General features: G+C 42.8%; 1 protein-coding gene across 4 annotated transcripts in view; it reads right to left on the bottom strand.

Annotated features, from left to right (window-relative positions):
* Positions 1-224: 224 nt before the first annotated feature.
* Positions 225-27,355, bottom strand: part of RNFT2 (ring finger protein, transmembrane 2) — a 31,027-nt gene continuing 3,896 nt past the window's right edge. For all 4 annotated transcript variants that reach the window (XM_076352995.1, XM_076352994.1, XM_076352996.1 and 1 more), the window contains 8 exons: positions 24,561-25,039; positions 23,331-23,407; positions 21,673-21,773; positions 18,885-19,038; positions 8,050-8,199; positions 3,298-3,363; positions 2,147-2,248; positions 225-419 (listed from right to left, as the gene is read on the bottom strand). In XM_076352995.1, coding sequence (XP_076209110.1) covers positions 285-419; positions 2,147-2,248; positions 3,298-3,363; positions 8,050-8,199; positions 18,885-19,038; positions 21,673-21,773; positions 23,331-23,407; positions 24,561-25,039 — 1,264 coding nt within the window. In that variant the 3' untranslated portion in view covers positions 225-284. The remainder of the gene's footprint in view (positions 420-2,146; positions 2,249-3,297; positions 3,364-8,049; positions 8,200-18,884; positions 19,039-21,672; positions 21,774-23,330; positions 23,408-24,560; positions 25,040-27,355) is intronic.

Genomic DNA, 27,355 nt, shown 5'->3' with positions numbered 1-27,355 from the left:
GGAAACATCCCAGGCAGTTTATAACCATGTAAATTCAAGAAAAAATCTCGGCTGTAGCTTAGCCATGGAGTTTGCCATAACATAAAACACATCTTTCTTGCCTTTGAGGACAAAGTTTCTGGCTAGTAACAATTGTTGTTCTGTTGGCTCCTGGAGAAACAGAGCTGGAAGAAAGACGAAGACAACAAATCCACAGGCAACTAAATAGGGGCACGGGATCACCAGGTTTTCCAGCTTTTTCTTCTCTCTGCACATGTTATTCCATTTGTCAGTACGTATTGGTTTTAATACACCTGGAAATGAGCAGAGGTGGTGCCATCTTTCCAGCAACGCAGAGTTTCTACTGTGACAGAACGACAAAGAGGACAGGTTTTCTCCCTGTCAAACCAGAGGCAGAGGCATTCTTCACAAAACACATGCTGTGGAGACAAAAGGGCATCATCACAATGAGAGCAGGAGGTCCAGTCTTGTCACTAAGTGTGCACACTCAATAGGACAGTGATGGGAGCAAGTAACGATTCAAGTTCAGGTGGACAGTGCAGCTGAGTAGCAGTGCTCACATGACATGAAAAATAAATCCCAGCATTACTGGTACACCAGTTTGCCAAAGCTCTGTTTCTTAATATAGCAATAGAAAGAAACATTAAAAAGGCCTACGACATTTGGGCTAACAAAGTTGAGAGGGTTTCCTGTACCCTGTTTCCATCCTCAATTCCCTGGGCTATTTTACAAGTCTTTACTTTGCTCAAACAACCCTCTTTCTTCCCCCTAGTCCTTATTGCATTTGTTTTTCTTCTGCTTACACCACCCAGTCCCAGCCAGTAGCTCCGCGGTCCCCATTTCCCTTTCTCTATAAATGGCAGTTTTCACCCCTTATCTTCTTCTCTCATTTCTACACTGAGTCACAACAGGATTCTCCCTCCAGACTGCCTTGGGTACTAACAGAGATCAGGAGGGACGGCTGTCCAGCACACAACCCCATCTACCCCAGACTGGAAGAGCAGGAATAGGGCAAGAAGGGAGTATTAGAAGCTGTAAGAAGCTGAGACCTCCTCAACACGTGTGGAGTCAGCAGAAATGTTACTCGTCAAAATCTCCACTCTGATAAGCATATACAAAGATGGCTTCTCTGGGGCTTACAGCTTGATAACATCTGCACAGATGTTCACAGGAATAGTAAGAGGCACTTTTGATGCACAGGTGACCTGCTTGCTTTAATCTGATAACCCTGTTACGAAGCATGGGAATGTTAAAGCTCTTCAGGAAAAGGCTCTTGAGCTTCATTTTGATATCACGAGAGAGCGTATTTCCCACCAATTCCATTCCCAGAAATGGCTGAATCATTCTGCCTAAGGTTTTCCTGCATGCACCCACACATCAGCCAGAGACAGCCTCCAGGATGCAGAATTTCAACTCCAACAGACAAAGCTTGACTGAGTTATATGCAACTGAAGAGAAAATCTTGGGGAAGCATCACCAGTCTTGCCACGAGGCAATGCCTTCAGCTGGCCTCTGATATATTAACAGAACCCATGGCAGCGTGGTGTGTTCGAAGGGTTTTACCAGCACCAGATTAGGACTACTGCATTACTCAGAGCATGCCGTTCTTAAGCTCTAGGTTTTGCCAGTGTTTATCAAATGAGAAACAAAACAATTCCCAGGTGCTGGCAGCGGTGACCAACTTCTATATGCAGAACTACTTTTATTCCTGGCCAGGTGTTCAGAGGCCAGACCATGATTACCTGGTGCTGCACCAGTCTTCATGCATCCTATCAGGCTCATTCTGGATCTGTGCCCCTCTCATAGCACTTGCTTGTAATTCAGTTGGCGTATTGACTAGCCAGTCTCCCCAAGGGTCAGATAAAAATGTCTTGCATTCTAGATCCAAGGTTTGCACTGCCAACTGGCAGTCCCTGGACTACAAGGCTGGTCTTTTCCATCTCAATGATCAGCCCCTAAAGAGTGGCTCAGCTATCATGAATCACTGGCTATCCGGAAGAGGGCAATAAATATCCACTAGGACCTAGATCAAGACCCAGCAAATGATGTTAGAAGTACTCAGGCTAACTGTGCCTCTCCCCAGCTGAAGAAGTTAACCAAATGAATGCCAATGGGGGAACCTGATGTGGGAAGCTTGGGGTCTTACCTGGCACATAAGGATCAAAGGTTCCCTGAATTCTGCTTGGCAAATGGCACAGATGTCACCTGCCTCACTGCACTGCTGGCTGGTAGCACGAACTCCATAGGTCTGTTAGGGAGAGATGGAAAAAATCCGAATGTCAAAGGGTTTGAAGATAATCTGGTTTGTGGCTAAGCATATATATAAGACACTGTTTTTCACCCCCAGATTCCCTGCATGACCTGGGAAGGACACCAGTGTTGTGTCACTGTGTATAGGGAAGAGAGATTTGGGCACCAGCACACAGAACACAGGGAGTCTGGAGCTCTGTGTTCTCTGTTTTGTTTTCCCCTCAAGCTGACTCCATCTTTTAGTGCCTCCACTTGTGGAGCAATGATAATGAAATTTAATGAGCTCAACAGGGAGCTGAAAGGATTAATTCAGCATCATTTGCAGAGGTGTTTAGATAGCGGGAGGTATTATTATTAGCAAGTTAGACAATAGAAGAAAGAATAACAGCAGCAGCACCCACAGGCTTCCCACTTTTCTTTTTAAATATGTGGAAGGTAAATGTTGCTTCTCCTGTTGTAACAGTAATAGGGGAAATGGAAACATGCTGAGGAAAAATGACCGGCCCAAGCCCACAGAATAAGCAAGGCAAGCTCTAACAAACTTCCATGATGTTATGTTCCTTTCCTCTACAGTCTTTGATTTTACCATTTTAAAATATAAGTCACAGTATTTCACTGCAACAGATCTAAATATCAGTACTGCATAATGCTATGCCTGGGATAATTTCTGTGCACTGTAGGATCTCTTTTAATGTCACTGCACATCAGGCGCTACATACTTCTATTTAAAGTCTTTCTCACACTCTGCACTAACAAAATTTTGTCAGCTTCTTGCAGTTTTGGCCTCAATGGATTAATCCATATTACACAGGGCTTCCAATCAGACAAAACAGGCCAGACTAGCAACAATGTCTTACCACAGCTGGGACAGGGCAGGTATCAGAAAAGGTTCCTAACATCCCTGACAAGAGATACCAACTTATCCAGCCGTGGGACAACAAATTATTTTATTCTATGATCCTGATACACTGAGCAATTTTCAACTTCATCATTCAATGGTAACAAGGTTCCACCTATGAAACTGGTCTAATGCATATGACTACTTACCTGTGGGGTGCAAAGGACCTTCAGTGCCTTCCGGACACTTCCCACACGACCACAGATGTCAAAAGACTGCAATAAAGACATTCCATTTTAGACACTTTTCACAAAATGTGTGTGCGTGCGTGCGCATGTGTGTGTACAGTCCAGAAGCTCAGGAAACAGTTTCTCCAAAGGGATACTTGGAGGGAACAAAGATCCTAAGTAACAATGGTGCCAAAAAAGATTTCATGGTGATCATGAAATATGTAATAAATGTGAATTGACAGTGGAGAAGAGTAGCCAAAAAAGCTCTGGTAACAATGGACTGCAAATCAGGGGCTTTACAGGACAGAAAGAGGAGCAGACAGCAGGGAGTTGTGGTAGGGTAAATTGCCCAGCCCCACTAAGTAGGAAAGGGCTAAAATGGACCCATTTCCACCCTGAGAACTGAGTACCTGAGAAGCCCAGAAGTGAGGTTAGAAAACACTGCGGCTAGCTTGCGAGAGAGGGAAGGAAGGGCAGCCTTTTCACATGGAAGAGGCAGAAAACGGCTTTCCTCAGTCTCTGGGGAAAAGGGGGATTTCCAGGGCTGTGCGGCTCTGCCACACAGCTTGACACTTCAGGGCCCAGATGATATTATGAAAGAAGGAGTGGGAATTGCCTGTCCTGCTGCAGAGAGTGATTTAGCGGAGTGCAGTGATTAAATGCTACCAAGAGAAGAACGGCCTGAGGAATGAGAAGCAGGACTGAGGCTGAGTTGCTCCCATCCGCCTAAAGAGTGAGAAACTTCAAATGCCAGGAAGGGAGTGGGTTTCCAGCACCTCAGTGCTTTGCAGACACCCAAAGATGGCCAACAGCAGGGGCAACGCTAGGTCCTTTTCTTCCCCCCTCCCTCCATTGCCCAGCAAACATGATGTAACTGCATCTGGAGAGCAGCGCTCGTTCTGGGCTCCTCATTAAAGACTAAAAGCAGTTCAGAGAAGGGCAGAAAATGAGCCTGCAGAAAATGATTTCTGAAAAGAGACTAAAAGACATAAATATTTACAGCTTGGCTGAGCAGTACAAAAGTGTGGGGAAAAGATGATAAACTGCCTACAAATATCAAGGGGCTGAGCAAAAAAGGAGACACTCAGCATTCTTAAAGTGAAAACACGGTACTACTAATAAAAGGGAAAACAGCTTGAAAACCTAATCTGGTATGCCAGCTTCATCTTCCCTATCTGCTGGCAGAACACAGGGAAAAAGACACTATGAACTAGACAAGATATGAAGAAATGACAGTGCAAAGAACAGCCCTACATTAGTTGGGAGAAGGGCCAGATGACCTAACAGGACCTTTCCATTTCTAACCTGTCTGAGTGAGAAGCGGCTAGGAGGGCAGGGGAAGATGTGATGCAGAATATGTAGAGCTGTAGTGGACTAGTGGTACAAAGGCACCAGAATGCCTGGAGTTGGCTATTTTTTTTTTGGGTTAGCATGATTAAGTGGGCTCACTGCAGGGAATGCCAATGAGATCATCGTGCAATAGATGTGGAATCAAATGAAGGCACCAATAATGCTTCCAGTCAGCACGTAAAAAGGCTCCCAGGGTCCTTCCAGTAATGCTTCCAGTCAGCAACTAGCACTTGAGGCTGCCGAGTACTACAGACTTTTTCTCTTCTAACAAGGATAGGGATCAGCTCTTTTCCACAGTCCAATTCACAGCTTTTTCTGGTTGCTTTGCTTGTAGCGTGACTTCTAATGCCTTTGCTCTGGCATGTGTCCTCTTCTCCCAGTCCATTTCCCCCCTTCAATTTTTTTTCCTCTGGAGTTTCCTGTACCCCCAAAAGACGCATGTTTCAGTAGTCTAACATCCATTTATCACCCCATGCACTGAAATCTACGTTGCATCAGTCATCTTTCTAGCAATATGATTGCAACAACTGGGTTCACAGACAGTGAGTGCTTCTGTTCAGGATAGGGAAAAAATAAGACCTGGATGCCCTTACTGATGAACATCTGGAATTTCTTTGCCAAAATCAGAGGTTCATGTTTACACAGTCCAGACAGAGACACCAAGACAGCTCCCATCAGCTGCACTATATATAACCTTCTGAAGGTCGAGCCTGCCCTTTGTGTAGGGAAAGGGGATGCGGCCCTAGCTGAGCCCTGGATTTTTGCCAGGAGCACAGAAGGTCTGAGTGCCAAATTGGCTTCTGTGGTTTTTCTAATGTGGTTTGTGGCTTTGCTAATGTGGACTCCTTTGGGTATATTTTCAGTGTCTCAGGCAAGGAATTAGACCTGCAACTCTTGTGATTGTAAATGGGATGCACACACCTAGTATTTCATGATCTGTATTGGAAGTGTGCTCCCACTTTTCTTTCACTTCCAAGCAAAGTCTCTAGCGTGCAGAGGTCTAATCCTAACCTGGACAGATCTGTGGTACTAAGTTGTTGCCACACAATGACCTGGGACATGTTCCTGGACCTATCACCCTTCAGCTGGCCTATCCATCCGTTTACACCTCTAATGAACTATATGAATTAAAGGAAGAAACATGCATGTTAAAGGCATAGGCTGTAGCCAAGGCACTTTCACACAAGCGTGCCCCACAGTCCTCATCCTAAGTTACAGTCAAGGCCAGTAAATAGCAGTCCTTCTCTCCTCATGGAGCTTCTAAATAACAGATCGGCAGAACTTTTCAAAATGAGGTTGCCTTTCCAATCTAGATTATCACAACACCACCTATAAAGGCTTCATAGTAGAGAAACATCAAGCTAGCCCATAAAGAACTGCTTGCACCTATATGTTAGGGCCCTGAGTGCATTAATAGGCCCTCATGGCCCTGAGGAGCCTCACCTGGGGTCTCCACCCACAATCCCTGCCCATGGGCCCAGGAGCTCTATTTAAGCTCAGCCCTGGAGGCCCCAGTTCATGTTTGAGCTGTGCTGTGCAAATGCTAGTTTCTAGCTCAGCTGTAGCCATGCCTGTGCTTAGCTATAGATCCTGCTGATCTGGGCACCCCAGCACATGGAGTGACTTCCCACCCTGACCTTGAGCCTGTCTCATCACTATGACTATGCCCTGCAATTGTTGGACTGTGTCTGACCCTGGCTGCCTTCACCAGACCTGATCCTGACCTGTGGATTTATACTCTGGCTTTATCTTGGACCTGCCTCACCACCTGAAGATCTTGACTCTTTGAACCTGGCTATCATCTCCAGGCCTGCCCTGCTTGTCTTGTTTGGGTGCCATGGGGCTGGGCCCTGGCTGGTGAGGCCCTTGCCCTGCCAGCTGTGTTTTTATGCTTGGCTCCCCTTTCTCCAAGGAGTAGGTGGCTCCCACTGCTTCTTCACGCTATAATGACTTCTCCAGATGTAAGAAATGGCATGTAGAACTGCAGGTAAGCATCCCTTCTCCAGGTGTTGAGTAACTTTTGCAAGAAGGGACACCACAAAGGTCATGTGAAATCTGTCCTTGTAATTGTGATCTGACCTCACAAGCCAGAAGGGCATGGAAGGGTTGGATACTGTTGTCTAGAGTGGATCCAGACAATGATATCTTTGAAAGGGACAACAATCCTTTCCCACAGCACAGAGTCAAGAGCAGGAAACATAGAGCTGGGAAAATGGATGGGTGTGCAGGGAACTACACTAGTCTCATGTGTCTTCTATTCTGGCACTGTTTGCTCTGTTTCTGGCTTGATCACAGACCTGCCGTGACCAAGTCACTTCACTTCCTGTGACTTCCTCTGCCTATCTTGCCTACAAAAACTGTAAATCCCTTGACAGCAGGGGTTGAATTGCCCCATTCCTATACAACATATAGCTGCAACTGCAGCCACATCTCATGTAAGAGCTATAGTATGCTTTCATATTGCTCAGCAATCCATTAGCCCATTTGAGCTGTGTTCGGCTCAGATATATTCTGTCTTCTCTGTTCTTCAGCCTGCTTCTGCAAAGCTGTAGCCCCTTTCTCCTAGGCAGAGACAAGCATCAGGGCTGCAGCAAGCTTGACTCACTTGACCTTTCTTAGAGGGATGGATAACAGGGGTGTATCATTGTTTGCTTCAGCTACTGCTCTGTCCCTAGGCAGGGTTCAATACAAACAATTAGAAATACAACTATTTCTAGACCTCAGACTTGGGACTCTTCTAAATAAGTTGCACCTATTCATTTACAATTGTACAGGCAGACTTTGTGCTCTTAACATTCTTATTTTTGAGGAAGCATTAATTACTCTTGTCTATCACTGAGATCCTGGACTTGTATCAGCCAGACTAGGACCTAGAATGGGGCCAGAACTACCTGTTTTATCTAGGCAGGACTTGGGTGACCCTCCTCCTCCCTGCTGCATTCAGTACTATGAGTGACAGAGTACCTGCCCTGAAAGACAGAGGAAGGCTTAGAGAGAAACCTTTAACTGTAACCTTCCTTTCAGTGTTGCATTTAGAAGCCTGGAGACGGCTAACTTCTCTTCCAGTACTAGTTCTCCAAGATTCCCCTCCCATTCTCCTCTAGCCTTTATAGAAAGGTATTAGAAAGCAGCAATGACTTCATCAGCCTGATGCAACACTACACGAGCAGTCACAGATCTTCCTCGAGCTCACCAATGCCCACATACTGGTGAAGCAAAATGCTTTTGGCAACTAAAGCACATGGTGTCCCCAGCTGCTGCAGCTTCCCTTCCTGGGTAGTGATAGCAACAATCAAAAGGTGTATTTGTTCCCCTCAGCTGTGCTTCTTTCTCTGCTCTTGTTACAGCTCCCAGAGTGGTTATTAATGTGGTGGTACTTGCCTTGCAGAGGCTATACAGGATGATCAGGATCCCACCTAGGAAGTAGCTGCTGGATGGATCATCTCCCATGATGTATTTATACCATAGCTGGATGGGGACAAGAGAGCGGAACAGCTGGCTCAGCTCCTCAATAACCAGATAAAACTTTCCCTGTAAAAACAAACAAGTGATACATGATTACTATCAGGAAGTCAAAAGAAGAGCACTTAACAGGTCCAGGGCTTGAAGCTTATAGGACTTGTGTTTGCCTTCTACCTAGGCACTCTGTTAAATGGTACAAAGACCAGTAATCGTGAGATGCAGCTTTCTTTGCAGCCATTTAACTCGGTGCCTAGAAAGGATAACTATCACTTCATTGTTTCTTAGTGTTCCTCTTGCTCTGTCATTTATCTAGCTATTCTACACTTTTGAATCTTAAACTTTTAGCGCAGGTTATGGATATACACCTTGTTGCATATCTGTGCAATGCTACAGAACGCTAGCAGCAGAGGTTAAGACTTACAGGGATGAATATGATGTAAATTGTAGATACTATTAATAATGAGAAAAGGAATGCAAGGCAAGTCTCTTTGATCCTATACTCCCTTCTGAAGGTACAGAGATTTAAATGTAAGGTGACATCGGTCTTCCTGACAACTTTCTAGATCACCCCAAAGAATCAAATTAATTAACTTATTTGCTAGCATCCTTCCCCTTCCACCCAGGTGTGTGTTGGATCTTGTACAGTACACAGATAAAAAGACTGGCTCTGAAAAAAAACCTGAAGGCATTTTAAACTCAGATACCAAATCTTCCTGAGACCCTTAAGGAAGAAAAGGAGGGGAGGGCGGAAGCATGCTGGTTGAAACACTTCCCTCACAAAAGAGGTTTAAAGAATGGGCAACATCCTTTGTAAACCTTCACCAAAGCTGTCCTTGCCATTCTGGTGTATAGTCCAATTAGAAAGCTTTCCTTCCTTGAAGGACACCTGCAAGGTAACATAAACTCCCTCCTGGCTTACTACAACCATGAGGTGCAACAACTGAAATGGATTTTTCTTACCACATAATTTCTATTTTAAAGCACCTAAGACTAGGGCTAAGAAGCTGGCTAAATAAGGCTATCTAATTTAAGGCCCCCCAGTCTTAATGAGGACCTGTTTATGTTCTGCCCCACGCTGTTTAAAAGGGAGAACTGGTGACAGGGCAGTAGGTCAGGGCAAGCTGTGAGCCCAGAACTATGCTTAATCTGCAATGACATTATCTGGACTGAAAGATTTGTTTTTGACATGTCAAAATTCTTTTATTCGATAAGATCACGGAGAAGGGGAAATTCCCCTGGAGTCTTGCTGTGTTGTCCCAGTTAGCTTTGTCATCAGTGATGTCATCACAGGTCAATCATTAATTGGTGAGATTTGGAGTGGGGATTAAGTTCTCCGCAGTCCACGAGGCTAGCAGCAGCTAGCGCCCTTCCCTAGAGTCTCGGAGATGAGATCACTCGGCAGGCCATCCTGCTGTACCGAACAAATCGAATCCTTCAGAGAGCTCTGGCATTCTCATGATCTCATATCCCCCCTGGGACAAGGAGTGAGGTCACACCAGCGGTTGCTAACGGACCTGGGCTGCTTTCTTCCTCTCCCCCCATCCCCTCCTCCTTGTTAATCCCAGGTGGCATCACATAGCAAAAATGTAACAGCAACAATCTGGGGTCCTAAATGCAAGCAATTTATTAAATTAGCACAGAGGTCTCTATCCAGCCTCATGCTTCAATACAATCATCGTTTATTTCAGGAGCCCCTGTGACAGAGGGTCGCAGTCTGCTAATGACTACGCTGTCACTTCCTTCTCTTCACAGAGGCAGTTCTCCACCTCCCCCTCCTCAGCCAGCTCTGATGAAAGCTACCAGCAAGCTAAAGGCAGCAAACTGTTTGCTTTCTCTGACTTGTTCCTCCCACCAGGCTCTCACTCATCATTTTTTATTTAGCCTTGCTTCCCTAGCAGGCTGGGCTGGGACAGGTCACTGCTTACTTTCTCATTGCATCAGATGGAACTTCTGGATTCAGCATTTGGGGCATCAAAGCTGAAGTTCTTCTACAACAGAAGTTTTTGAGGCACTAAACACTAGAGCCCGCAGCAAGACGTAAGGAAAGATGGGTCACAGGCAGCCCTAGAGGTCCAGACAAGCTGCAGAATTGGAAGTGGCAGAGCGTGCTCTAAAGCGAACATGCAGCAAGCAACAAATTTCAATTTTCTAACCACAAAACCTCCACCCTTTACAAAGCTTTCATAATGCCTTTAATGCAGATCTTCAGTTTTAACGGTAACTGCAGGGTATTAGGGTTTCTTAACTGCACTCTTGTGAGGGTGTTAACAAGTATCTAGCTGCTAAGTTTTAAATGGATGCATCTCTCCATTCAGCCTATGAACACCACCCATTTGACCATTTGAGAGGCCTGTTGATAAGCTTAGAGTGATTACAGCTAGGAGGAGAGAAGCAATACAAGGACAGTTGAGCATCATTTAGAAGAGAACTAGTGCTACAGTAAATGCTTACAGAAATGTAAGTCTTGTCAGGCATCTCAGTCCAACACACGAGCCCTTTTTTAAACTAGGAAAAGTGCCTAGAAAATCAGAATTAATTCTACAAAGGGCTGCAGCAGAAGTGGAGTCTTCCTTCTGAGCCAGAAGCTTAGAAAACAAGGGTTGTTCCCTATAATTTCAGCAGCAAAATTCTGATAGCAGTAACTCATTGCAGGTGGCACCCATCACTTGTAAGCACACTCAGTATACCTTTCTGTCTCCTGCTTTTCAGTTTTGTTATATCTTGGCTATCTAGGTTGAAGTTTTCAAGGCCAAATCTTTGTCTCCAGCTGGATTTTTGTCTGAAAACTTCAGCTAAAGTATTTCAGCTACTTCTCATCAAGATTAGGAAGAACTGTTATGTTAAGCACGAATACAATTATTTCTCCTGTGCATCTGACTTGGCACAACAGCTTGAAATAAGGCAAGGCCTGCCTGTGTTAGGTGACTTTTCCTATTTCATAAAAATCTTTGTAAGTCTGGGAATCTTCTCTTGAACACACTCTATAGAGATTGAACAGCTCTCTGAGATCAGCAAAAGCTATTTTTGGTGATGCTGTGGGCCAGCCCCAATGCATGACTGGACTGTGCAGGAGCCAGCCCTCCAGAGCAAGCATATCACCTTGCTGGGCTGCGAGATTAAATAAGATACTACCTGAAATTACAGCTCCTGGTTAGGGTAGAGTCAGATACCAGAAAAGAGTCTCTGCTCTGCTCTCATCAAGCCCTCGCAACAGTTGCAGTTAAGCCTGACTAAAACGTAAGTAGTACAGTGCTTACCCTGCTTCCTCCGTAGGGTCAGTTACTGTAAAAGCTGACTGTGTACTACTACTGTTACCAAACACTTCATTAGCACAAGTGGCAGAGGACTGTGCTGTGGATCTAATTATAGCAACTCTGCTGATGAGCCTTGTGATACCACATGGTGAAATTTGGATTCCTTTTTTTTTTTTTCCAGAATGCTTTGTTAAAAACTAAGTCAATGACTCAAGTATAACCCTCTGTTTTCCTCTACCTCCTTCACCACATAAAGACCATTTTTATACTTTAAATCAAGCACTTATTTTGGAAGAACAGATTTCAGGATTTTCATACAATTGCAATTTTCTTTCTGTACATGCAGTATTATACAGTCTGTAACAATGTGAACACATACTATTTTTTCACAGAGGGTTAGCGGTACTCATTAAGCATGTGACTTTAGTATTTTGTTATACCCTCATTACTCGATGGCAGATCTGCATCCTATCACTTCATGCTATTTGAGCTTTGCTCAGAGGAGAAAATTACTAAAATTTATTCAGTTGTTTTATGACATCACCACTACAGTAAAAGACTTAAAAAAAAAAAAAAAAAAAAAACACCAAACCAACCAACAAACCAAACAAAAAAAAAAACCCAACCAAAACAAAACCCAAAAACCCCAAAAACCAAACTCAACTTATTTTCACATTGCTGGCTGACGTAAGGGACAGCTATTCTCTGCATTTTCTAAATGAAAACTTGAGACACAAAGACTAAGGTTAAGGTAAGGTTGTTTTGGTGTCCAAGCTGAGATGTCTGGGATTAGACTTTTTATAAAGCACTTAATTTTATAGATCACATTACCATTAAAAGCTAAACCACTGACTTCAGTTTGCAGCTGTACATGGCTTTTCTAGAATCACATAGGAATTATTTGGCAAAGAAAAGGATGGAATTTAATTCTCCAGTGTAGCATTCAACTTTAGCTTGTAGACCATTCTTCTTCCAATGGTGTCTTTGTTCTCTATGCACCTTCCAGTTTCTACAACAGCTTCTTTCAATACCTCACCTTGCTTCATCCGTGGGGCACAGTATACACTGGTGATGGATGGAAGAAGTCTTACAGAAAAATAACATGGAATCACATAATTAAAAATTGAACCACAATGTAGACACACCAAGGGGGGCAAATTACAGCTGCAGAAGCAATGCTAATTCCCACATAGCCTAACTGAGCATTAACTTTGTAGTCTCTTTTGACATAAGGCTTTGCATAAGTGTGCATGTGTGCCTCCACAGAAGGAAACAGAAAGGCATGCTAAGGTTTTACACAGCGGAATTAAAATGGGATGTCAGAGAAGTGAGAGAAGTTGCAATGAGGCAACTGTAAGTTGTGATTAGCACTCAAGGGAAGTTCCAAGTCTCACTTGTTCTGTTGCCAGCAGCATTAGGACATATTCTGAAACAGGAAGATGCTAGAAAAAACTTTTGAGACCTGCTGGCAATTTGGATCAGGGGAGAGCAGGCTCTGCTGAGATTTCAGGTTGTATTGCCAATATAAGAAAGTGTTGGGTGGGAGCAGTAAACAGGATTGTGGCACAGAAGATGCTGGTGAAAATCCATGCAAGACTAATGAGGAGTAATTCCAAGGTGGGACTAGAGGGGAAAATGAGATTTTTTAGTTAGTGCACAGCACTTCTGAAAGTCACATCTTGGATATCTTAAGCTGGAAAGTTAAACTTGGAAGGCACCTAAGAGCCATGATTCCTTTAAAAAATTTAGTAGCAGTGACTTTCAAAGTGTGTTAAGGAGAGGGACAGAAAAGAGTCCCAGTTCCTCAGTACCTAGTCTTACGCTTTAGCGAGTCTTTTTCTTTCATAAGTAATAAATCCCACACTTCTGGCTCTGGGACACCACATCTGTCCCAGGCTGCAATAGCAGCAAAAACCTTTGCAGAACCATCACGTAGTTCCTGTGGCTCCAGAGGATCAAAGCTCAGACTGTTGTCCAGGAAGAGTGAATCTATTTCTGAGTGAGTTCCCCAAATAGCATCCAAGATCATCAAGGAGAGGGTAATGAGGGGATAGGCTGTCACCTATCTGGAAACACCACTTTAGCCACACTATTAGAGGAGACTAGGATTAACTTGCATATTGCACAATACAAGAGAGCACAGACAAGGAACAGGAAGATCTTTACCCAGATATTTTTTTGTAATACATCATCTATGTGCCTGCTCCCAGTGCTTGTTTTAATGCTTCCATATTTTTTTGATCAGCATCTAGGAGACTCAAATGCTCCAAGAGACCCTGTTTTTCTCAGGACGAAAAAAAATGTACACAAACTTCATGTTAAATGATTGATAAATATCTGGTCCCATGATGAAAGAGAGGCTGCAGGGACATTAGAAGGCCTGCTGCCATCACAATTAATACAAGTTCCCTCTGGCACCTTCTCTCCTAGTGTGAGCCTTCTGGAAGAGGCTGTGGCCTAGAGAAAGTGCTTTGGCAGCAGCAAACTGCTCCAGCTTGCCTTCTTTCCCTGATGCAGAAGGATGGACTTCGTTCTATGTCATGGGTTGTTCTACATGAATGCCTCGTGCAAGAAGAGCTTGCTGCTCAAGGAGCATAAAACTTCTGCACGTGCAAGTAATTTGTGCAACTAGTCATGTGATGGAGGAAGGGTCAGTCTGCCCAGTGAGAAAGGCTGGGCACCGGGATTTTGGACCATGGCATCCCATGGAGCTGAGCTCTGACACAGGAGGGAGGCAGGTTGCAGAACAATTCTAATCATTATAAGGTAAGTGCTCATTTTCCTTACAATAAGTGTTTAATTATACATGGCTGTGCACAGAGACACAAACAGGTGGTGAGGTGATAACCAAAGCAACTGTGGACATGCTTGTGCTCCATTAGAACACAGAAGAGCACTGGGGCTACTCAAAATCAAGTCTTCCTAGCTTCAGACTCACAGAATACACAGTTGTCACAGATCAGCTGACACTGTAATACATTGCCTTAAGATAGTTTGCTTCAGCTGAATGATCCAAATCATACTCCTTCATGCAAAAGACATTCTGATATTTCTTTCGTGTCCAAGGGGCAGCTTCAGAAGGAATATGGAAAGCTTCATGTGCCAGTTTACATGGCAGAGCTGTAACCAACTATGCTAGGAAACACGGTATGCACCTGAAAAAGGTATCTGGTCCAAAGTCCAAGTGCAAAACTGTGTAAAGAACGGCGGCCACATACAGGCCAAGTTTTCTCCAACCAGATTTGATGAGATGGTGATTTAAAAAGAAAAAAAAAAAGGGGGCACTAAAAATACCAACCAACCAAAAAACCCCACATGCAAATATTTTCAAAGATACAGTGAGGAGTCCACAGTGCTAGTGTGGACTAGTATTTGTACACTTGCCCCTGACACGGTTTGAACAGCATAAAGAAAAACTTCACATGAGTAATGCCAGTCTTGCCACAAAAAACTAATTTGCAATGTCTAGATCCAGCTTTCAAACAAAACTGACAAGTATTTATTCAACAGTAATTTCATACTATGTTTTCAACAAACAAATGTTAATGTTTTCCTTTTGAATTTTCAGTCTTCTGGAAATGCAGCCCCTTGTAACTTGGCTGCACATCTGTACTGAGCATGAAAAGAAAATTCTTACTTAGGGCCTTTCTTATATACCAGCCATTAAGACCATTGGAAAAAACTGTGTCCTTGGTATCTTTCTCCCCTACAGAGATGGGGGATATATATAAAAAAGAACCTGGGATACCAGTTTCTTACAGTTCTTTTGGTTTGGTTTTCTTTCTCCCCCCTCCCCCCCAAGCTTCACTCCATTCTCCAGGATATCAGCTTAGATTGCTGACAACAGCATGAGGAGGGGATGGAAGACTTGCAGGCACCTGGGATTTCCTAAACGAAATCTTTGGCAACTGTGTCTTTTTATTATTTATTTCCTTATTTTTAATTCCACCCCCCTCAAGCTGTCATTCCTTAGCAGTGAAAATGAAAAGCTGCCATTTATGTGTGTACAACAATGGAGGCCTCTGCAGGCCACATGGCTCCTGCGGTTTAATTTACTTTAATTCATTTTACATTGAACCAAATGATCTTATTTGCCTTTTTTAATGGAGAGCCTTCAGCATGCAGGGTGGGAGCCAAGCCCCCCTTCCAAAGAAATTATGAGCCCAGCTGCTATTAAAACTTGTACTCAGCTTGATGTGCCCATCACAGCTCATAGGGGAGGAAGGGACATCTTTAGCCACAGGTATGCTCCTTCTCCCACAAACTCCCGCTGATTGCAGAGGTGCAAGATTGGAGTCTGATCTTGGGGTTACCTTCCATTTTCTGCTTTTCTCCCCTATTCGCAAGCTCTTCATTCCCTGCCTTCCAGCCTGATTGTAGTCTCACAGCCTCTCTTGGCACCTCTGTTTTGCAGGCTGGTTTGGAACCTGCGAAAGTCTGGGATTATTTTGTCAAATTTTCAATCTTCCCTCATTCTTTGGAGGGGTTGCTTGCAGAGATATTCAATTTCTGAGGTATTCAAGCTTGGAGAACTCTTGCTAGTTGTATCTCCATAATATAGCAGTCCTCATGCTTCACGCTTCAAGCACTCATCATGTTTACTGTTCTCTGTATTCAGATTGCAAAGACAAACCTCTTTTTCTGCCTTTCAATTTTAGTTTGGCTTTTCTCAGTTATTAAAGCATGAATTGATACTATAAATCCAAGATGGTTCTTGATGTCATCTTAAACCAAATGCTGCCCTTCCTGTGATGGGGCCATACTAGGAATATATGACCCAGGTACCTTAGACTGGGAGAACTGAGTGCTCTAGCCCAAATTTTTCATGTGTTCACTGTCAAAATGAAAAGATGCATCTGAGGTAAGCAGAGTGTAGTACTAGTCACTATTTTCATTAGTGATCTTGATGGAACAAAGTAGGCTTATCAAATGTGCTGTTGACACTAAACTGGGAAAGGCTGTAAACACACTGGAAAGAAGGATTATAATTCAAACTCATCTTGACAGACTGGAGAAATGGTCTGGAAAACAGGGGGGACTGAAGACAGTCCAGAAGAGAATAATAAGAGCTGGAATGAATGACCTCTGAGAAAAGACTCAAAAAATTGGTGGTGTTCAGTCTACAGAGAAGACTGAGGGGAGATATAAAGAATTTGATGTGTAAAAGAAAAAGAAAAGAATCTGATCTTGCTCCAATCACAATGGATATGGAGAGGTAAGCGACTTAAGAGAAGGACGTTCAGAAGAGATGCCTCATACTAGAAAGGCTATGCAAGCATCAGTGAAAACCACATAGTACTCAGAGAAGACTAGAATCTCAAGGAACAGCATGAAAAGCCAGACTAGCTTTGCAAGTGCCTTTGAACTTCCAAAATGAGGAAAATCTGAAGGGCCTGCTCAGAGGTTGAGCACAGAATGATCAAAGTCCCTAATATGCCATCCATGGGCAAGTTTTATCATCTACTACTGACCGCCAGCAAGAAGGTACTGCAAGGAAGCTCAAGATTATATACCTCTGTCCCATTCACAGCTGTGCTGAACTCTATCCCTGGCAGTGCAGCAATCTCCACTTCAGGCCCTGTATTATGGGGAGCTAGAGGCTGCTGTTCTGCCTAGTTTTATTGGCAGAAGAATTCTCAGTATATATATATCTTGAAAAAATGTTCTAGCTCTACTCTGTGAATTTAATTTATATTTCTCCAGCAGCTTGCTACCTGCTACCATTACGTGACAGCCATCCAGAAGCTCATAAACTACAAGCTAGGCTTCAAGCAGAAACACTACTACAAGCATATGGGGAGGAAGAGAATAACTTTATTTCTGGCAAGTATTAAGATAGCAAATAACCTGATAAGAATTTGGTCAAAGTTCATGTGCCTAAAGTGCAATAGAACCGTTCTAACTCAGAAAAAGCTTACATTTAAAAAAACTCATCTGAAAAATAAGATGTGTAGCATTGAGCTGGCCTGTAGAAGAAAGCTGGGTCATCAGGCTCAGGGAAAGAGCTCAGCTATGTGGTTACCAATTACAATTTCTATGGCATCCTGGGGTTCTCTTGGAGCTCTCCCATCCCAGTTTGATCTTGCTTAATTTGTTACACCAGATCTCATCCCTGGTTGGCTTAATGGATGCAGTGTAGAGAGGGGGATAAAAATACATCCAGATCCATAGTGGTAGGTAACAGCAGTCTCAGATGTCAAGGGACAGTGAGACCATCAACAACATCCTAAGACAAAAAGGGACTTAAAAAAAGTGAGAAATATTGCTATCCAGAAAAAGGTATTAAAAATGAAGCATCTGTGCTCTGAGTCATTATAGGCCCTTGACAGATGTGATCTTACCAGCCTCCCACTGTAGCTGCAAATAAAGACCCCTTCTCTTTCTTCTCTCCCGACAAGGATTAATGAGTACTTGGGATAGCTCTCAGACAAGCAAGCAAAGGCTGTGAACCTTTTCCAACACTGCAATTTATCTTGGGAAGACTATTCACATCACTTTTCCCTCCCTCCCCAGGCTGGATTATGCTCTGACCTAACACATTAATCTCCCAAAATAAAATAATAATAATAGAAGAAGGAAAAAAAGAGCTGGACAATTGCCAGAAATAAATTAATAACCATCTCGAATAGCCCTGCTGTGCAGGAACAAACTGCTCAACTCCCCTGCCACCCATGCCATTTGTAAGCAAAACTATTCCCAGTTTAGATATCCTCTTAAGTGCCCTGCCTGAGACTTTCAGCGATTAATGATAATATCGTACATCTATATAGTGCCTTTCACCCCAACAGCTGCCAGAAAGTTTCTTTACCAAATGCAAATAATACACATTGCTACATGTGCCACTGAAATGTAGACACTACTAAGTGGAGGAAGGGGCAGCATGACAGATCTGTAAGAGTAAAAAAATTCTGAAAAGGTATTTCAAGAGAGAGAATGTAGTGAGAAAGTTTCAAAAGTTAGGCCTTGTGTACATATGATTTTATAAACATTTAAGTATGTTAACCATTTAGTTAAAATATTTCTTTGCCCATGGTTAGAACTGGCGCTGTCTTTTGTGGCATCAGTAGCTTCAATTTAATACTGTTACTTCTTTGACCCAAGTGGAAAGCCAAAGAGACAAGTACTTGCAATTTCTTTCCATTAAATGAAGAGATTTGTGCTTCAGAAATATCTATTTACAGAGATTACTCTGAAAACAAGACTTAGAACAAAGTCAACCAGAAAATCAGTTATGTTGCTGCTAGTACCTCTTCCTTCTCAAGCAATGCTTACCTCTCTCCCTCTCTGGACTTTAATTACTTGCTGGCATTACCAAACCCTTGCTCAGGTCTGCAGTGGCTCAAAACCCAAAACTCACTACCCAGGTGACTTTCTGCCAAAGTTTTATCAGAGATTTTATTATTTTTATTCTTCCACACATTTCATGCTGCAAACATGTTGTAAAGGTATCAGATTATCAAAGACAAACATCCATATATCAAGAAGAAAAGAGACTCTAACCTTTGACTTGACAGCTAGGATGATCTTAGGCAGGGCAACAATTAGGCATTTCAATGCAATGGTGAGGTACTTCAGTACGAAGTCTGCTATCCCCACAATCCACATCAGGTCGAAGAAGTCCAGCCTCTCAAGGTTGGGTTTCAGAAATATAAGGCTGAAAGGCATGACAACAAGGCTCAAATACCAATGAGGAGAACCTCACTTAAGCTTCTTGATACCAGCTGTATCCACTGCTGGCCAGAGAAAGCCTAGAAATTCCACTGAACTTCAGTGAAGTTCTCAAGGGCAATAGGAATAAGACATGCAAATTAGTCCCATGGTTCCTCTGGGCTTCTTGACTTTGTCCATTCTTGCCCATTTCTACTGAGGTCAGCAGGTTTGCCCACTATCAGAAAACAGGACCCAAATATGTACAAAATCTGTTCTGGAAGATTGCAATCTCCATAACCTGCAATCCACACTGTAAAAGAGCCTTTGGTCTAAGGACAGTGCCTTTAGTACACAGGCTTGCTCTGTCAGATCTGATTGTAAAAGCTTATCCTTTGAAGTGCAAGTCATCAGTAGTCATGATTCTTTGGGGAAGTCATGGCCAAGTCAAGACCACTGTGTCTTGCTCCTCTGAGGCTGGCTTGCCACAGGTAGAACTACTGCAGGGGCAGCAGTCTCTAAAGCTACTTGTGCATGTGAAACAAACTAGTGACAAAGGAAGCACTGTATTAGACATGGCAGAAAGGTCAGAACTTCAGGTGTGTCATGCTCTGACAGTGGCTTGCCACTGTTTGAAGCAGACCAAGAGCTGGGCTGTGTTAATCAGCAACTCTTACCTGAACCAAAGATCCAAAAAGGATCTTTGTTATTGACTGGGCTGAACATTTGCTCTTTAAAGAAGGGGAGTCCAGGACAGCAGAACTTCACATAGCAATGGGCAGGAGCTACTGACCTGAGCAGCAATGAGGACTGGACCCTACTCACACTGAAAAAAACAGGATTCCTCTTCAGGATATTTACCTACTAAAGCCTCATGGTAGAAAGCAAAAACTTAACATAAAAAAACCGCAAAAGTAAAATAACCAACCCAGAATGAAAAGCCTGAACGTGAATTTAAAATACTCACAACATTGGCACAGCACAACAGGTAAAAATACACCCTAAAAACAGAAACAGAATCAGAGACTTTACTACTATTCATGCACTAGAAACAAGCAAAAAGTAAATAAATCAGGAAATGAAAATAAGCCAGAAAGGAACAAAACAGAAACAGCTATTTCTAATTTCACAGGCCTGCCTCGTGAATAGTCACAGGTCCCCACACAGCAAGCAATAGGTACACTAGCCCAAGCATGACGCAGCAAGCACCACCACAACACTCGCAGGAATAGGGCTTTTCAGTGAAGCTGTTGCCCAGTCTGTTCACTGTTAATAAATCACACCCTGAACAGTTGTAGGATGGCCCCAATTTGCTGAAACCCTTTTATTTTAGATGATCTACCCTTTATTTTAAACTGGTCCCATTCATGCTTTTAACCTTAACTTTCTTCTTAGAGACGCACTGTTTCCCTGTGGTGCAAACAAATTTCTTCTTAATGCTTCACACCTTTATGCCATACCTGTTTCTTTTCTTCCACTCCCTCCCACAAGCCCTATATAGAGTATCCCATGGCTTGCCATCTCTCATTTGGACACCCCCCCACAAGTCTTCTCATCTCTCCGCCTTTCTAGAAGCATTTACATACACAGCTTTCCAATGATCAAACCCAAATACATTAGGGGCAATTCCAAAGGATAGCAGGGTTGCGGGCAGACCTTGACTCTTCCACTGCATAGACAGTATTGGTGGGAAGAAGCAGGGAAGCAATGAAATAAATGACAGAAAAAACATACCCAAGAGCTATCTAGCCATTACCCAACTGATGCATGTTACACACATTGTATTTTCAGTCTGAAGTTCTAAGTCCCCTTCAGTGGGACAAATAAAATTTTCATTGGGAAGATAATTCATACGGTTTTAGCTACTAATATCAAAACTACTTTCTTAAGTAACTAGGTTCCATATTGCTCCCTTTCTTCCTACTTACTCTACTAGGACCCCCTTGCTTAAGTTCTTTATTAAGTATCTTTGCTTCCTGTCATTTAATCCCTGCTTTACAATAAGCAGGGGTAGTACTGAGCCAAATCCATGGGTACTAACTGTTCTGTATTTGAGAACCACTTTAGTCAGAATTTGAAAGTGGAGGCTATCTTGATTACCCCAGACCCAAATGCCTCCAAGCCCCGAGGACACTGAAGTAAAACACTACTATTTCATCTCCAGTTTATCTCCTGTAATAGACTCAAAGCTTGATAGACTGAAGAGAACAGAAAACATTACAGGAAGAGGAAAATCAGTGGGTCAATTTCTTATCTGCTTCCAACACCTGCTCTTTATGTTCAGTCACAGTGGTCAAAATGGAAATTCGCAAGTCCCACTATAAAAAAGTATCCACCCTGCTTTGATACCTAAGAAAATTGCAAGTGTGTGTGTTTCAAGCAGCAACACTGTAGTCTATCATCACACCCTGGCCCATTTAGACCCTGGTTATGTCATTTATTGGTAGGAGCATAGTCCACTGGCAGAAACGACGCACACGTTCTTTTCCTCCATTGAAAGGTATTACAAAGATGTAACAAAGACAGCAGATACCTTAAGTATGCACACTTCCTCCCAAAGTGTGGGGAAAAGTGGGCTTCCCTCTTTCCTCCCTGGCAATTATCACCTGCTTCCATCATGTACAATGTAAATTTTGCCCACCTGTTGTACAGCTGCTGAGAGCTGAATGTGTAAAGCAAGTACAAGGTGTTTCCAGTGAGAAAGGCCAGGATCCAGAAGACAACCAACACTGATCTCTTCTCCTGAGCAAGAAAAAGAAGCAGAGAAGATAAATTCAAAGTCTCAAGGGTTGCGCTGAGCCTTCAACTGCTGAGAAATGCAAGACTAACCCAGGGGACACAATATGCAACTAAGTGTTCAGTAATTAGTTTATTTACATAGTACTAAGGCTCAGAAATAGGCTGCTAGGTAAAGACATATATAAACACAAGCAGAAATGGCTCTCACTCACTTAACCTTTTCAAATAAAGCAACTTCAGAGAAATTAATGGAAATACACTGGTGAAAATGACAGCCTTAGTTGCAGAACACAATTTTCAAAGTTGGGATCTTGGGACATCTAAATTCTCCCGATATATAAAATGCCCTTCGACAAGCAGGTTAAAAAAAACAGTCAGTTCCATATATTGTACTATAATTCTGAGCTGCCACCTGTCTGGAATGACACTTCATGAAAAGGGTGTTTTACAAATAGATCCAGTCACAAGAAGGCTTAGCTAAATCAAATACAACATAACCCATCACTACATGCAGCAGATATGAATGTTATCTGAATGCATGGAGGTTCTAGAACACGCATTTTTGATTGAAGACATAATTAAAGGTCAAAAGAAGTACAAATTTTGCATTTCAAAAGACAAGGAACGTTATAGACAGAAGCTGGATGGCAGAAGACCTTGTCCTGGGTCTTGGCCCAGTGTAATTTTGGAGAGTAAATTTTACTCCTGGGAGGAAAAAAAACCCCAGCATTTTTCTTGTGAGCTGATTTATTAAAAAAATAGCTCTTTACAGCTATTCAACAGCCAGGGATGTTAGGTTGAGATTTAAAGCAGGCGGATTAATGGGCACACTGCTGGAAAGACAGAGGTGCAAAGTGCAAGGCAACAGCAATCTATTACATGATTGTGCAATTTATCTGTTCGTTCAGCATTGTATCACATTTATTCCACTGCTGCTGGTAGATCTAAGTATACACTTGTGCCACCCATGTCATTTTTACAAAAAAGCAATTCTAGTCTTGTGCTTTTAGTGCTGTTGAAGAATTCTGCTGACACTGAAGATCATAAGACCTAAAAAGATCTGCTGGTTTCTTTATATTCTAAGCATATTATCAACAGAGCATTATAAAGATACCAACAAGCAATACATCTACAAAATCCTTCAGCTGAACATCTCAAAACATTATCTAAACGCTAATAAATTAAATCTCATCATTAACTAGTGAAATAGGTTTCAGCACCTCTGCTGTACATAATGGGGAAAGGCGCAGAGAAGCGCTTGAAGATGCACTGCCAGTCAGTGGCAGAACCAGAAGCAGATTACAATATCCCTGACTTCTCCTCTCTTCGTTTTACTATGCCACACTTTCACAAAAAAGCAGGATGGGAACTGTGGGAGAGCATCAATGGGAAGAAGTAGGAAGAGGAAGTGAGGATTACAGCACGATACTCTTATTCTGACAGATCTGTATCCATATAACGGCATTCACCCCTACGTTGCAAAAGAAGGTTCAACACAGACATTGTTTTGTATACAAAGAGCAATGTTGCTTGGAAACATGAGTAAGATCCTGTACTCACCTTCAGAGCAACCTGTTCTCGGAGTGTTGAGTTGGCATATGCGAATGTGCTGGCCATACCAATGCACACAGCAATCCCTGCAGGGAAAGACACTGTCAAAGTATGTAAGGCTGGGCAGGAGGATCTTCAGTCCTAAGCCATTTGATGTCAGCATCTCAAGCTTAGAAAAAAATTTACTGGGTGATATTCTGGATGCACTGGGAATTAAAATATATAGGTGACTAAAACAGGGCAGTCTGGACTTGTATAAAGTTCAAATTCAAGCTAAATGAAAATGAAGCTACTGCAGTGAGCACTTGCCACCCAGCCCAATACAATGTCCTTGCCAGCCAGCCCTGTCTTAACGTCAGGTTCTGTGCTGAAGGAGAACAGAAGTGCTGCAAGTTGTGGCTGCATTGTGCAAACAGAACTCAGATAGGTGACAGTATTACAATAGCAGTTCAGCAGCTCATGGAGGACAGGGCACACTATCAAAACCATACAGGATACCAGCTCCAAAAAGCAAGATGTTGCCGACATGAATCAATACCTGTTTTGGGGAATACTGCCAGAGCTGTAAGTGGACTAAACTCAAGCATTATTGGCTTCCCTGGGATAATAATCTCAGCATACTAGTCCCAGAATGAGTAAGGATCCACATACAATTTTATAGTAAGAGGAGGATTAGATGAATAGATTTTACATGACCACTGAGGGGCTGAAAAACTCAGGTACCATTAAAGAAACCTGGATAGACATATTTTTTAGGGAACTCTGAAGATAGGACTGCAATGTGTAACTGCTGATGCTGTTTGGCTTGATTTCACAGCTACCATCCTCCTAGCTATACAACTGTCTCATCCCTCTGAGCCCCTCTGTGCTACACAGAGGCCTTTGCTAATCACGAATGTAAGCTCTCCCCATCTCTCCTAGAGAGAGGTCTGAGGGAGAAGCCTTGGAAACATCCTTAGCCCCTACAGGAATGTCAAGGAGAGATTAGGAAAAGGTACAGAACTGATCTCCCACAGGTCAGGACAGGAAACAGATGGGACTGACACAGATGAAAACAGCTTGGACTGAAAGTAGGATGAATTTATCAAATGCATTATCCCATGCATTTGAATACGTCCCCTTCGTGCTAGACTACCTCTGGACACCGTCATGTGGATAAATGTATCAGACACCACAGCATGATAAAGCTTCCTAACCGCCCTCTAATACACTTACAATCCAAAAAGGATAGATGCTTACCAAGCTTATGCTGGAAACAAACTTTAGCCAGAAGGATCAAGATGAAGGGAAGTCCCTTCTGCAGCCAACTGATCACAGCTTTTAACTCTGAAAGAGCTGGGGCTGGAGTTCCAGCTTGTTCGTCACTGCCTTCCTCAGCATGCCCGTGGCGGTCCCCTCCTGCCATGTGCAGTAGAGATGAACCCCGGTGATGGCCATGGTGGAAATGATGGGACGATTGCCGGTGGTGAAATGGGGCTCCTTCCGTACGACTGGTCCCTTCCTCCCTTGGGGCTGGCATCTGAATGAATACTTCCCCACCTCCTGCTGAAGAGCCCAGAACCAAACCTGACTGGAACGGCGTGGCTGTGATGGTGCCCGATGGGATACCTGCCAGGCCTGAGAACAGCTGTTGTGGTGAGGAAGCTTCAGCCTTCAGACTTTCAAAAACTCCACTTTCATCCACGCTGGTTTCGGAACTGACTGTTTGGCTCCGGTTTCTGCAGTGGACAGAGATTAGAGAAAAGTGATTAAACAAAAACGAGTGCCACAGAACTTCTCAGTCCTTTAGCCCAATCCTGACTGTAGTCATTTAAGAGTTCCTCACACACTATCAGAATACGTAGGTCTCCAGATGACAGATGTTTTTCACTCTATTTGCTGTTGGAAAGTCACAGTTGCAGAACTAGAGGCCAATAATCAGACTCCTAAGATAAGATCAGAGTAATTCTAAAGAACTGATCAAAATGCACCAGTTCCTTCATCTAAGGAACAGAGTTCCCAAACAGCCCCTTCACTTTTGGAGAAACCAAAGAAATAACCCATCCAATACCAAATTCAACATCTTCTATAATGATTTTAATATTTAAAGAAAAACATACAAAAAACCATGTAACTTTACACAGTGCAACCAAGACAGGTCATATTATATACAACCAAATTAATCAAGCTAACTCAAAGAAATCACCTACCCCCAAAATCTTCTGTCTTTATTTAGGGATGATTGCTACTTGCCTACTGATGAATAACACAAAGAGACAGAGTCAACAGGGGAAGAGAAGCGTTGAGAGCTTCTTGTGTGTCCCTGACCCAACAAATATTATAAGTGAAGGATGTGCTCATGGGTCAAGAGAAATTGTTTTATTTTTATATTCTTGGCAAATTGGACATGGGTGTACCCAAATTACTGGGCACTGGGCATAATTACATCTGGCACTGATTCTTTCCTGAGCTTGTTGGATTATAGCCAGATTCCAAAAAGAAAGTCTTAAATATCTTCATCCTAATACCAAAAGAAAATATGCTTTCTTTGCCTGAACTCAGTACTGTGGTACTGAAATGAATACATGTAAAGTTTAGATGACAGGGAACAATACAGGTAACAACTAGAACAATCATGAGGCAGTAAATGCTTGGCAGACAGCAAATACCTCTCTAACTTGCAAAAGGAGAGTAAAGAATAAATAAAGCTCAGCAAGAGGCAAAGCCCACAAATAAGGCATGTTACAGAGTCTCTCTCCATTTTAATCCTTGGAGATCTCTAACTTTAGAAATAGTGGTCACAAGCTGAGACAGCACATGCAGGCACATACAGGGCCCTTAACCCTCTCTCTCCCATGGGTTCAAAAGCCTCCCCAGGCATCTTACAAGGCACAGAACACTGCCTTTCATCTCACTCTGGAGATAGCTTCAAACCTCTCAGGGCATACCTTCCCACTAAGTAAACTCCTAATAAGGCTTTTTATAGCTACGCCCCATTCCCAATGTCTCTCCACAGGCTCCAGCAAGGAATCAAGTCAACAAGATATTGCACACCTCTTCTTGGTTCAAAATATTCATCAACCAGATCCTGGATTTTACACCTAACATTACAATTCAGGGATGTATACACAAGACAGGGACATAATGTGACAGTACTTATGTCTGGAACATAACAAACAAATTGGGTGGAACCCAGTGTTACAGATAAAGACACAAGTATTGTTTGGAACAATACTACCAGGACACATGACTGCTTTCAGCAGGAAGGAGTTAATCAGGGACATATTTAAAAACATATAAACAAGGATGGAATTGTGAGTCTGCTGAAGTTAACAGAAGTGAAGACCAGCAGCAACAGCATTTCATTCTACAGCTAGAAAACCTTCAGCCTATGTTACTGACAACATGTATTACCCTGTTAAAAAACAGAAGCATTTATAAAAACCAATTGACATTACTCTGTTTATCTTTTGCACTCAATAATAGACACCTATTCTGAATACATTTTAACCACTCAAACAGATCCCAAAGTGCCTTACAAGTTTGTACAGACTCAAGAGAGCTCTACATTGCAGATGAGAGGATCCATACGGCACCCTACGTGCCTCTCAAGCCCCAGGCTTGCCTACTGATATAAAACGCACAGACTGCACTGAGGCTTGGGCAGCATCACGCAGAAAAAGTTGAAGATGGCTTTCTTTTCCCCTGAAATTAAGAATGGTACCATGCTAGTAGTGGTCATGACATCAAGCTTCACCTCTATCTGCAAATCCACTAAGAAATACTTAGTGACTGCTTGTGATCACAATCTTTCACTTACAATCTCAGCTCAGCCAGAGCAATGAAATTTGTTAGTTCCATCTTTGTCTTAGAGTAATTAGATTAGTTTCTTCTTTAGAAAAAAAAAAGAGTCAAGCTCTAACCCTGGGAAAGCACAAGGGAATATTTAGTACCAGAACAACAACAGTGGCAAGCATCCCTTGCTGATGTTATAATTACAGAAGTGAATTAGAGGTATTCTACTTCTAAATATCCACATACATGAAGCTAGATAC

The sequence above is a fragment of the Aptenodytes patagonicus genome, chromosome 15 (assembly GCF_965638725.1).
Source record: "Aptenodytes patagonicus chromosome 15, bAptPat1.pri.cur, whole genome shotgun sequence".
In the NCBI taxonomy this organism is placed as follows: domain Eukaryota; kingdom Metazoa; phylum Chordata; class Aves; order Sphenisciformes; family Spheniscidae; genus Aptenodytes; species Aptenodytes patagonicus.
The sequence above is the reverse complement of the archived record's forward strand: the minus strand, read 5'-3'. Positions and strand labels throughout refer to the sequence as shown.